This window comes from Melopsittacus undulatus, chromosome 2 (assembly GCF_012275295.1).
Source record: "Melopsittacus undulatus isolate bMelUnd1 chromosome 2, bMelUnd1.mat.Z, whole genome shotgun sequence".
In the NCBI taxonomy this organism is placed as follows: Eukaryota; Metazoa; Chordata; class Aves; order Psittaciformes; family Psittaculidae; genus Melopsittacus; species Melopsittacus undulatus.
In genome coordinates this window covers 119,076-129,630 of record NC_047528.1, presented here as the reverse complement: position 1 = coordinate 129,630, position 10,555 = coordinate 119,076, and the positions used below count along the sequence as shown (strand labels likewise).

Genomic DNA, 10,555 nt, shown 5'->3' with positions numbered 1-10,555 from the left:
TAGACCTTCCCATTGTCCTCACTGGATCCATCAGATCCCATTATCCTGCTCTACCCAGGTCACCCTGCTCGCCCTTCCCGAGTGCAGCCCCTCAGGTTGTTGCCACCCTCAGACTCCTTCAGTTTCATTCTCTCCTTTGAATGTCACACCCTTGATCCCAACATCCACATGATGCTGATGGAGGAGAACCAGAGAAGGGAATGGAGCTGGTGCAGGGCCTGGAGCCCAAGGGTGATGGGGAAGGGCTGAGGGAGCTGGGGGGTTCAGATGGAGAAGGCTCAGGGGGGACCTGATGGCTCCTCCAAGTGCCTGCAGGAGGATGGAGCCAGGAGGGGCTGGGCTCTGCTCCCAAGGAACAAGGGATGGGACAAGAGGAACCGGCCTCAAGCTGCACCAGGGCAGGTTTAGATGGAGCTGAGGAACAATTCCTGCCCCACAGGGTGCTCAGGCATTGGAACAGGCTGCCCAGGGCAGGGCTGCAGCCACCGGCCCTGCAAGGGGTCACAGCCCTCAGTGCCATGGGGCAGGGGTGGCCTTGGCAGGGCTGGGAGCAGTTGGACTGGATGATGTTGAAGCCCTTTCCCATGCACTGGTCCTATGGCTCCACATGGAATCAGTGGGGAACTTCTCAGTGCCCCAAGAGTGCTTCTCAGTGCTCCTGCACACACCAATGGTCCATGAACCAGCAGCTGATGGAAAACTGCCTCTAGGACCAGGAGCACCAGGAGCAGCAGTGACATCAGTAGCAGCAGCAGCTTCCCTTCAAATCATGGAATGGTTTGGGTTGGAAAGGACCTTAAAGCTCCTCCAGCTCCAACCCCTGCCAGGGCAGGGACCCCTTCCACTGGAGCAGCTGCTCCAAGCCCCTGTGTCCAACCTGGCCTTGAGCACTGCCAGGGATGGGGCAGCCACAGCTTCTCTGGGCACCCTGTGCCAGCGCCTCAGCACCCTCACAGGGAAGAACTTCTTCCTTATCTCCAACCTGAACTTCCCCTGTTTCAGTCTGAACCCATCACCCCTTGTCCTATCACTGCAGTCCCTGATGAAGAGCCCCTCTCCAGCATCCTTGGAGCCCCCTTCAGACACTGGAGCTGCTCTGAGGTCTCCATGCAGCTTCTCTTCTCCAGGCTCAACAGCCCCAATGTTCTCAGCCTGGCTCCATACAGGAGCTGCTCCAGCCCCTGAGCATCCTCGTGGCCTCCTCTGGACTTGTTCCAACAGCTCCATGTCCTTCTGATGTTGAGGACACCAGAACTGCACACAATGCTCCAAGTGAGGTCTCATGAGAGCAGAGCAGAGGGGCAGGATCAGCTCCTTTCCCCTGCTGGTCACACTCCTCTTGATGCAGCCCAGGATACGGTTGCTTTCTGGGCTGGGAGCACACACTGCAGCTGCTCATGTTCAGTTTCTCATTGACCAACACCCCCAAGTCCTTCTCCTTGTGCTGCTCTGAATCTCTTCTCTGCCCAACCTGCAGCTGTGCCTGGGATTGCTGTGACTTGAGCTTGGCATGGTTAAACCCCATGAGGTTGGCATCAGCCACCTCACAAGCGTGTCCAGGACCCTCTGGATCCCTTCCCTCCAGGGTATCAACTGCACCACACATCTTGGGGTCGTCGGCAAAGATGTTGAATGAGTTCAGGTTCAACCCCGATCCCTGAGGGACACCTCTTCCTTTCCCTTCCCCTTCCCTCCCCTCCCGTGCTCCCGATGCAGGGGGAGTCCTGCAGCTCCATCCCACTGCTGGTGGCTCTGCCCTGAGGCTGCACTGGCTCCAGGCCCCGCAGTACAGGGACTGCTCCTGCAGCACCCGGTGCTGGCACAAAGCTGGGTGCTGCCGGGCCGGGGTGCTCAGCAGCTGCAGCACCCGTGGCACTGGGGGTGGCTGCACCCAGAGACCTTCCCCTGCCCCAGCTCTCCATGGGCTGTTCCTGTGCTGGGGCTGGAGCAGGGCTGGGAAGTGGGGCTGGGAAGCAGCAGCAGGGCTGGGAAGTGGGGCCGGGAAGCAGCAGCAGGGCTGGGAAGTGGGGCTGGGAAGCAGCAGCAGGGCTGGGAAGCAGCAGCAGGACCCTGTTGACACATCAGTGGCAGACATTGGGGGTGAGACACTTTATTAGCATGAGGAAAACACTCCTGAGAATCCAAGGCCCAGGGCTGGAGCCAGAGCCCAGCACGGAGCCACCAGCACCAAGTGTGGGTGGGAATCCCCCACTGGAGGCACTGGCGCTGCCATCCCCTTCCCACTGCCACCGGACAGGCCTGGCAGCTGCTGACACATTCCTGATCCCGATGGAGGGTCCCAATCCTGACGGAGGCCGCAGACCCGCATGGCCATGTCCGGAGCAGCAGGAGCTCCAGCTCAGTGTGGGCAGGCTCAGCCCAGCACCAGGCCTGGATCCATCCTGGGGCCACCCACCTGCTACGTGCCCGTCCTGGGAGCCGCCGGGGGGTCAGGGGGGGCTGCGGGAAGCGCCGGGTCTTGGGATGCTGAGTCAGCCGCACGGCGCTGCAGGATGCCTGGCATCAGAGCCACGTAGGAGCGCATGAGGCGGTGGTTGGAGTGCACCAGCTTGGAGGCACAGCTGTCCAGGCAGGATTCCTGCAGGATGGCAACCGGGATCAGCAGGTTGAGGAACAAGAGGGAAACAGGAACCATGAGATCAGGGAATCAACAATCAAGGACCAAGGGATCAGGGCCGGAGGAACAGGGGATCAGGGCATCCAGGACCAGGGTATCCAGCATCAAGGACCAAGGGCTCAGGACTAAGGGACCATGGGAATGAGGATCAGGGGATGAAGGATCAGGGGGTCAGGGGCCTGGGACCAGAAGATGAAGACAGAGAATGAAGGAGCAGGGGAACAAGGATGAGGGCCAGGGGCTCGAGGACCAGGGAAAGGAATCAGGGGATGGGGAATGAGGGGATCTGGGATGAAGGACTGGGAACAGGGTCCGGGCACCGAGCGCGGGGTTCCCGGGTCCCACCGCACCTCACGCCCGGTCAGCAGCCGGTAGTTGAGGTTACAGACACAGTGCCGGAAGCAGAGCTCGGTCATGCGGTTGTACACCAGCAGGAAGTCCCGCAGCTGCAACACACGGGCACCGGGACATCACCCACCGGCACCGGGACATCACCCACCGGCACCGGGACATCACCCATCGGCACCGGGACATCACCCACCGGTACCGGGACATCACCCACACCGGCACCGGGACATCACCCACCGGCACCAGGACAGGCACCGGGACATCACCCACACCAGCACCGGGACATCACCCACCGGCCCTGCGACATCACCCACACCGGCACCGGGACATCACCCACCGGCACCAGGACAGGCACCGGGACATCACCCACCGGTACCGGGACATCACCCACACCGACACCGGGACATCACCCACATCGGCACCGGGACATCACCCACCGGCACCGGGACATCACCCACACCGACACCGGGACATCACCCACCGGCACCGGGACATCACCCACACCGGTACCCGGACATCACCCACACCTGCACGGGGACATCACCCACACCTGCACGGGGACATCACCCACCGGCCCTGCGACATCACCCACACCGGCACCAGGACATCACCCACCGGTACCCGGACATCACGCACACCGGTACCGGCACATCACCCACACCGGTACCCGGACATGACCCCCCCCCGCGGCCGCATCACCCCACACCGCAGCCCCGCTCCCCCCTCACGCTGCGCAGCTGCTGCCGCTGCTCCTCCGCCACCGCCTCCATGCCCCGCTCCGATCCCCGCTTCCGCCGGCGTCACCTCCGGCCCGGCTCCCGGCGGCCTCCGCCTCCCGTGACGCAACGTCCGGCGTGTCCCGGCGAGCGGAGCGGCAGCGGCCGCGGCCGAGAAGGTGGGGGGGGAACCGGGACGGGAGCGGGAGGGGGCACAGGCACCGGTACCGGTACCCGCAGCCGAGGCCGCAGCGGTGCCTGCCCGGGGGCAGCGCCGGCCCCGCGTCCATCGGGGGCAGGAGGGGGCCGGGGGGCTCCGGCCGCGGAGCACGGCCCGAGCGCGGCGGGGCCGGAGCGGGGGCACCCGCAGCGCGGAGCGGTGGGGCCGGGAGCGGGGGGCACCGGAGGCCGCCTCGGAGCCATGGGGCCGTTCCCCGGTGTCCCCTCGGCCGTGCCCCCGGCCCAGCGGGGACCGGAGCGGGCGGGGCGGCCCTGCGGGAGCTCTGGAATGCGGCCGGACCGGTCCGGGCACTGCGCGGCCCCCCCGGTGCCGGCTGCGGACGTGGCTCCCAGCTGAGATCCGCCGGGCCTGGCGCCAGCGCTGACCAGGGGCAGCTCCATCACCGGGGAGGGGGGAGCCCGGACATGGAGCGCTCCGGGAGCGGCGGCTGCGGAGGCTGCAACGGGACCCGAGTCCTGGAGCTGCGGGAGCGAGGCCAGAGGAGGGCACGGAGCGAGGGCTGGAGCAGCTCTGCTCTGGAGCCAGGCTGAGAGCTGGGCTGGGGCAGCCTGGACAAGAGAAGGGGAGAGCTGAGAGCAGCTCCAGTGCCTAAAGGGGCTGCAGGAAAGCTGGAGAGGGGCTTGGGACAAGGGCCTGGAGGGACAGGCCAAGGGGAATGGCTTGAACCTGCCCAAGAGAGGGGAGACTGAGCTGAGCTCTGAGGCAGAAGCTGTTCCCTGGGAGGGTGCTGAGGCGCTGGCACAGGGTGCCCAGAGAAGCTGTGGCTGCCCCATCCCTGGCAGTGCTCAAGGCCAGGTTGGACACAGGGGCTTGGAGCAGCTGCTCCAGTGGAAGGGGTCCCTGTCCGGGGCAGGGGTTGGGAATGGAGGAGCTTTAAGGTTCCTTCAGCTTAGCCCAGGCTGTGGCTCTATCCCAAGGGGCTGCAGTGCTGGGCAGCAGCTGCAGAAGCCCCTCTGAGGGCTCCTTGGTGCACCAGGAGCTGCCCTGGTGGATGCTGCCCTGCACCATGGGGAGGTTGTCTCCATCTGGACCTGCTGCCAATCTCCATTTCTGTTCCCTGCAGGCCTTGAGGATGTCAGACGGGATCATGAGCAAAGCAGCCACCATGGAGATCCCCATCAGCAGCAACGGAGACACGGGCAGCCTGCCCGAGGACGATGGCCTGGAGCAGGTTCAGGGCTGGGGTGTGCTGGGATTGCTGGATCCCTGGTGTGTTCCGTGCTCTCCCTCACCTCCTGCCTTTGCTCCAGGACCTGCAGCAGGTGATGGTGTCAGGGCCCAACCTCAATGAGACCAGCATCGTGTCGGGCGGCTATGGGGGCACAGCCGAGGGCATCATCCCCACCAGCACCATGAAAGGTACTGGGGGTTGGGGCTGGTGCCAGGGAGGGTGGGAAGCAGAGGTCCCATCACAGGAAGATGGGCTCAGCAGCATGTCCCACTGCGTGGTTCTGCCTCCATACAACCTCTCCATCCCAGGGTGGTGGCTCTTGCTCCTTCCTCCATGCTGGGTCTTTGTTCTGCTGCCAGGAGCACCTGGGGCTGCAGCTGGTGGTGCTGTGGCTGGGTCCTCAGCTCCTTCCTTCGGTGCTGTGGAAGGCTTGGGTGTATCCTCCCCATCCCTGGGTGGATGAGGGGCTCTGCAGCTGCACTGGTGCCTGTGCTGGTACCAGAGAACCATGATTGGCTTCTCCATGGCTCTGAGCCTGGTGCTCTCCACTCTCCACTTATTCCCTCTTCTCTTTGCTCAGGATGGGTTGTGGGTGTCCTGCCTGCAGGACACAGGGGCAGGACGTTCAGGTTAAATGTAAGGCAGAAGCTGTTCCCTGGGAGGGTGCTGAGGCGCTGGCACAGGGTGCCCAGAGAAGCTGTGGCTGCCCCATCCCTGGCAGTGCTCAAGGCCAGGTTGGACACAGGGGCTTGGAGCAGCTGCTCCAGTGGAAGGGGTCCCTGCCTGTGGCAGGGGTTGGGAATGGAGAAGATTTAAGCTCCTTTCCAACCCAAACCAGTCTGGGATGTGATGAGATGTGCAGGCAGAAGTGCCACAGCCCTAATGCTCTGCAGACCCTGCGCCCTGGGTGCAGTGCCAGATGCTGCTGTGGCTCAGTGAGTCTGTGGTGCTGCCGGGCTGTGCCATGGTCCCCATGTGCCCTGGTCACCATCCCCATGGTCACTGTCCCAATGTCACCATGTGTCCTGGTCACTGTCCCTGTGTCTCCATCACTCCGACCCATCCGGTGCTCGGCTCACCGGGTGCAGTGACACTGGCTGGGACTCTGCAGCCATGTCCGAGTTCATGTCACACTCATTGCTGCTGTTGCTCTGCCTGCTGCTGCCCTGTCCCCATCCTTGCCTGCCCCTGTTCCTGTCCCTGCTCTGTGCCCATCCCTGCCCTGTCCCTGCCCATCCCATTCCACCACCGTGCTGTGCTCCCGCTGCTGGCCCCTCCGTTCCAGGCTGTCTTGTCCAGCCTCGTGCAGCCCGAGGAGCATCCAGTGTGTGCCCCAGCGCGGCCGCTGCCCGCAGGATGGCTGACCCCAACCAGGCTGCAGGTACCGCGGCTGGGCCCTGCCGGCCCGTCCTGGGTGATGGTGCTGCCGTGGCTCCGGGTCCTGGTGCTGTGGCACCGAGGTGGGACCTGGGCAGGGAGGAGCCCATGTGTGGCGTTCCCATGCTGCCAGTGCCATTTGTGCCCCAGTGAGGATGAGGATGGGCAGGATGATGCTCGGGGCAGCACCAGGACCCAGGGGGATGGAGCAGAGGCTGTTCCTGTGTGAAACTTCATGACAGGGCTTGGAGGAGCAGGTCCTGTGCTCGGTCCCACCGGGAGTGGGGCTGGAGCAGGCAGGGGGTGCTGCTCCCCACGAGGGCTCTGTGCTTCTGGAGACCCAGTGCATGCGGAGCTGTCTCTGTTGCAGGCTCGGGGCTGCACCAGGCACATCCCAGCCCTGCGGGTGGAGGGGAGGAGATCGTGCGCGGCATCGCTGTGGAGAAGTTTGACATCGTCAAGAAGTGGGGGATCAACACGTACAAGGTGAGGGCTCCGGAAAGTCACGGCCAGGGTAGGCTGGGATGTAGCCAAGGGGATCAGGTGCAATAGGCAAAGGGCTGGTCCTGCACTTGGGAGCACAGCCACCCAATGCAATGCTCCAGGCATGGAGAAGAGTGGCTGGAAACGGCTCATAGGAAAGGACTTGGGGATACTGATTGATGGAGCTGAACATGAGCAGCTCATGCCCAGGCAGCCCCCAGCATCCTGGCCTGGATCAGCACCAGTGCAGCAGCAGGGCCAGGGCAGGGATTGTGCCCCTGTGCTGGGCACTGGGGAGGCTGCACCTGGAATCCTGTGCTCAGCTCTGGGCCCCTCACTGCAAGAGAGACCTTGAGGTGCTGGAGTGGGGCCAGAGAAGGGAATGGAGCTGGAGCAGGGCCTGGAGCCCAAGGGTGATGGGGAAGGGCTGAGGGAGCTGGGGGGTTCAGATGGAGAAGAGAAGGCTCAGGGGGGACCTGATGGCTCCTCCAAGTGCCTGCAGGAGGATGGAGCCAGGAGGGGCTGGGCTCTACTCCCAAGGAACAAGGGATGGGACAAGAGGAACCGGCCTCAAGCTGCACCAGGGCAGGTTTAGATGGAGCTGAGGAACAATTCCTGCCCCACAGGGTGCTCAGGCATTGGAACAGGCTGCCCAGGGCAGGGCTGCAGGCACCGGCCCTGCAAGGGTTCACACACCAGAGATGAGGCCTCAGTGCCATGGGGCAGGGGTGGCCTTGGCAGTGATGGGGATGCTTGGACTGGATGATGTTGAAGCTCTTTCCCAGCCTGGTTGGTTCCTTACCTCCCAGGTGCAGGAGGGTGCATTGGGGCAGCACTTCCCCCCCATCCAAACCTGTTCCTCCCGCAGTGCACAAAGCAGCTCATCTCGGAGCGGTTCGGCCGTGGCTCCCGCACAGTGGACCTGGAGCTGGAGACACAGATCGAGCTGCTGCGGGAGACCAAGCGCAAGTACGAGAGCGTTCTGCAGCTGGCTCGGGCCCTCACCTCCCACTTCTACAGCCTGGTGCAGACGCAGCACGCGCTGGGGGATGCCTTCGCCGACCTCAGCCAGAAGTCACCGGAGCTCCAGGTATCGACAGAGCTGAGCCGCGCTCCCTGCTCTGCATCCCCTGCGCCACCTCCATCCCCTGTGCTGCGTCCCCTGTGCTGCATCCCCTGCACCACATCTCCTGTGCTGTCCACTGTGCTGTGGGTCCCCGTGAGCCGCAGGTCCCCTGCAGCAGCCTGGGTGCATGAGGATGAGGAGGACAGTGGCATTATCCATGAGCTGTGCTCAGTTATCCATGAGCTGATTCTGGGCTCTCGGATCCTGGTTCGTGCCATCCCGGCCCCATGTATCCTGTCCTGCAGGAGGAGTTTGGGTATAATGCGGAGACACAGAAGCTGCTCTGCAAGAACGGGGAGACGCTGCTGGGTGCCGTCAACTTCTTCGTCTCCAGTATCAACACACTGGTCAACAAGACCATGGAGGACACGCTCATGACGGTCAAGCAGTATGAGACAGCCAGGTAGGGTGTAGCTGCAGTGCTGTGAGGTGCCGTGGGGCAGGCTGGGGCCGCTGAGGTCACAGCCTGGCTCTGAGCCGTCCTCCATGCAGGCTGGAGTACGACGCGTACCGCACGGACCTGGAGGAGCTGAGCATGGGCCCGCGGGATGCCGGCACCTTGAGCCGCCTGGACGCAGCCCAGAGCCACTTCCAGAGCCACAAGGACAAGTACGAGAAGCTGCGGGCGGACGTGGCCATTAAGCTCAAGTTCCTGGAGGAGAACAAGGTGGGGACCTCACCAGGGCTTCGGGGGGGCTTTGGGGTCTGGGTTTTCTGGGCCACTTCTGGTGGAAGTGTTTTTGGAGGCTGCATTTGGGAGTCACCTTTTGGGGCTGCCTTTTAAGGATCCTTTGTTGGATCTGCCATTTGCTGCTGCCGTTTGGGGGATGGCTCCTGGGGGCTTTTTGAGGCCTCCTTTTGGGAGCCGCCTTTTGGGGATGGTTTTGGGTGTCTTCTTTTGGATTCTGTGCTTTGGAGTTGCCATCTGGGGGCTCCTTTTAGGTTCAGCTTTTTGGGGCTCCTGGAGGTGCCATTTGGGGCCTTTTTGGGTCACTCCTATTCGGGTGCAGCCATTTGGGTTCCACCCTTTTGAGGCTTCCTCTTTATGAATGGCTGTTTTGGGGGGGCTGTTTTGGGGGGGTCACCCTCTGGGGGCTGTGCTCTCGGCTGCCACCGGCTGGTGCCGGCGGTGACCGTGGTGCCCTGGCGGTGCCGCAGGTGAAGGTGATGCACAAGCAGCTGCTGCTGTTCCACAACGCCATCTCCGCCTACTTCGCGGGCAACCAGCAGCAGCTGGAGCAGACGCTCAGGCAGTTCAACATCAAGCTCAAGCCGCCGGGCGCCGAGAAGCCATCGTGGCTGGAGGAGCAGTGAGCATGGACACAGATCGGGATGGGGCCCTGGGAGCCGCCGTGGCCCCGGCCCAGGGAACCCCCCCCCGCACAGGGACCCCTCCCCGCCGCGGCCGGGACCCCCCAAACCCCCCCGGTCCCTCCTGCCCGGCGCAAGCGTCTCAGGGTCCCGGGGGTGGTGGTGCTGGGGGGCTCCGGGATCATCCCGTGTTCCTCTGGGTGAGCCCCATGTCTCCCCCAGCCCGTGGGGTGCTCCTGACCCCCCCGGGCACTGATGCTGCTCTGGGGGCACCCGGGATCTGAAGGACCCACAGAAACACACGTGTCCCCTCCCACAGGACACACGCACACGTCCCCATAGCAGAACACACTGACACGCGTGTCCCCTTGTCACAGGACACACGCACACGTCCCCATAGCAGAACACACTGACACGTGTGTCCCCTTGTCACAGGACACACACACACGTCCCCATAGCAGAACACACTGACACGTGTGTCCCCTTGTCACAGGACACACACACACGTCCCCTCAGCCGAACACACTGACACGTGTGTCCCCTTGTCACAGGACACACGCACATGTCCCCATAGCAGAACACACACGCATGTCCCCTTGTCACAGGACACACACACACGTCCCCTCAGCAGAACACACTGACATGCATGTCCCCTCCCACAGCACATGCAGAAACACGATGCCCCTCCCCGCAGAACACACACACACACACATGTCCCTTCTGCAGGACACTGACACATGCATGTCCTCCTTCCCACGGGACATAGAGGAACACGTGTCCCTTCTGCAGGACACAGAGAAACATGCATGTCTCATCTGCAGGACACACAGACACGTCTCCTCTCACCACAGGACACATAGAAACACGTATGTCCCCTCCCTGCAGGACACACACGTGTCCCCCCGCAGGTCACACACACACATACACGTGTCCCCCCCGCAGGTCACACACACACACACACGTGTTCCCTGTGCAGGACACACACACACACACACGTGTCCCCCCCCCGCAGGTCACACACACACACGTGTCCCCCCACAGGTCAGACACACACACACACACGTGTCCCCCCACAGGACACACACACACATATGTCCCCCCCGCAGGTCACACACACACGTGTCCCCCCCCGCAGGTCACACAC

At 63.4% G+C, this 10,555-nt stretch overlaps 2 protein-coding genes across 3 annotated transcripts; one reads left to right on the top strand and one right to left on the bottom strand.

Moving 5' to 3' along the window:
• Positions 1-2,085: 2,085 nt before the first annotated feature.
• On the bottom strand, positions 2,086-3,792 carry TIMM10B (translocase of inner mitochondrial membrane 10B). Its single transcript, XM_034073271.1, has 3 exons — positions 3,715-3,792; positions 2,989-3,084; positions 2,086-2,599 (listed from the first exon to the last, which is right to left on the bottom strand). Exons 1-3 carry the CDS (start codon positions 3,754-3,756, stop codon positions 2,420-2,422), a joined length of 318 nt encoding a protein of 105 aa, XP_033929162.1. The 5' UTR covers positions 3,757-3,792; the 3' UTR covers positions 2,086-2,419.
• Positions 3,793-3,798: 6 nt separating this feature from the next.
• ARFIP2 (ARF interacting protein 2) lies at positions 3,799-9,923 on the top strand. 2 transcript variants are annotated; one of them, XM_034073260.1, is made up of 8 exons: positions 3,799-3,881; positions 5,007-5,114; positions 5,194-5,302; positions 6,862-6,977; positions 7,843-8,064; positions 8,346-8,503; positions 8,593-8,767; positions 9,259-9,923. In XM_034073260.1, the coding sequence occupies exons 2-8, from the start codon at positions 5,016-5,018 to the stop codon at positions 9,412-9,414; spliced, it is 1,035 nt and encodes a 344-aa protein (XP_033929151.1). In that variant the 5' UTR covers positions 3,799-3,881; positions 5,007-5,015; the 3' UTR covers positions 9,415-9,923. The 2 variants fall into 2 exon arrangements, with proteins under 2 accessions (XP_033929151.1, XP_033929160.1); XM_034073269.1 differs by lacking the exons at positions 3,799-3,881; positions 5,007-5,114; positions 6,862-6,977 and having other exon boundaries at positions 5,231-5,290.
• Positions 9,924-10,555: the final 632 nt, after the last annotated feature.

Excerpts from the sequence above, each read along its gene's own strand:
- ARFIP2 (XM_034073260.1), top strand. The coding sequence starts at position 5,016 with ATGTCAGACGGGATCATGAGCAAAGCAGCCACCATGGAGATCCCCATC. Across the intron at positions 5,115-5,193 it reads AGGACGATGGCCTGGAGCAG|GACCTGCAGCAGGTGATGGT; the intron begins GTTCAGGGCTGG and ends CCTTTGCTCCAG. Across the intron at positions 5,303-6,861 it reads CCCCACCAGCACCATGAAAG|GCTCGGGGCTGCACCAGGCA; the intron begins GTACTGGGGGTT and ends TCTCTGTTGCAG.
- TIMM10B (XM_034073271.1), bottom strand. The coding sequence starts at position 3,756 with ATGGAGGCGGTGGCGGAGGAGCAGCGGCAGCAGCTGCGCAGC. Across the intron at positions 3,085-3,714 it reads AGCGGCAGCAGCTGCGCAGC|CTGCGGGACTTCCTGCTGGT; the intron begins GTGAGGGGGGAG and ends CGTGTGTTGCAG. Across the intron at positions 2,600-2,988 it reads GGCTGCTGACCGGGCGTGAG|GAATCCTGCCTGGACAGCTG; the intron begins GTGCGGTGGGAC and ends GCCATCCTGCAG.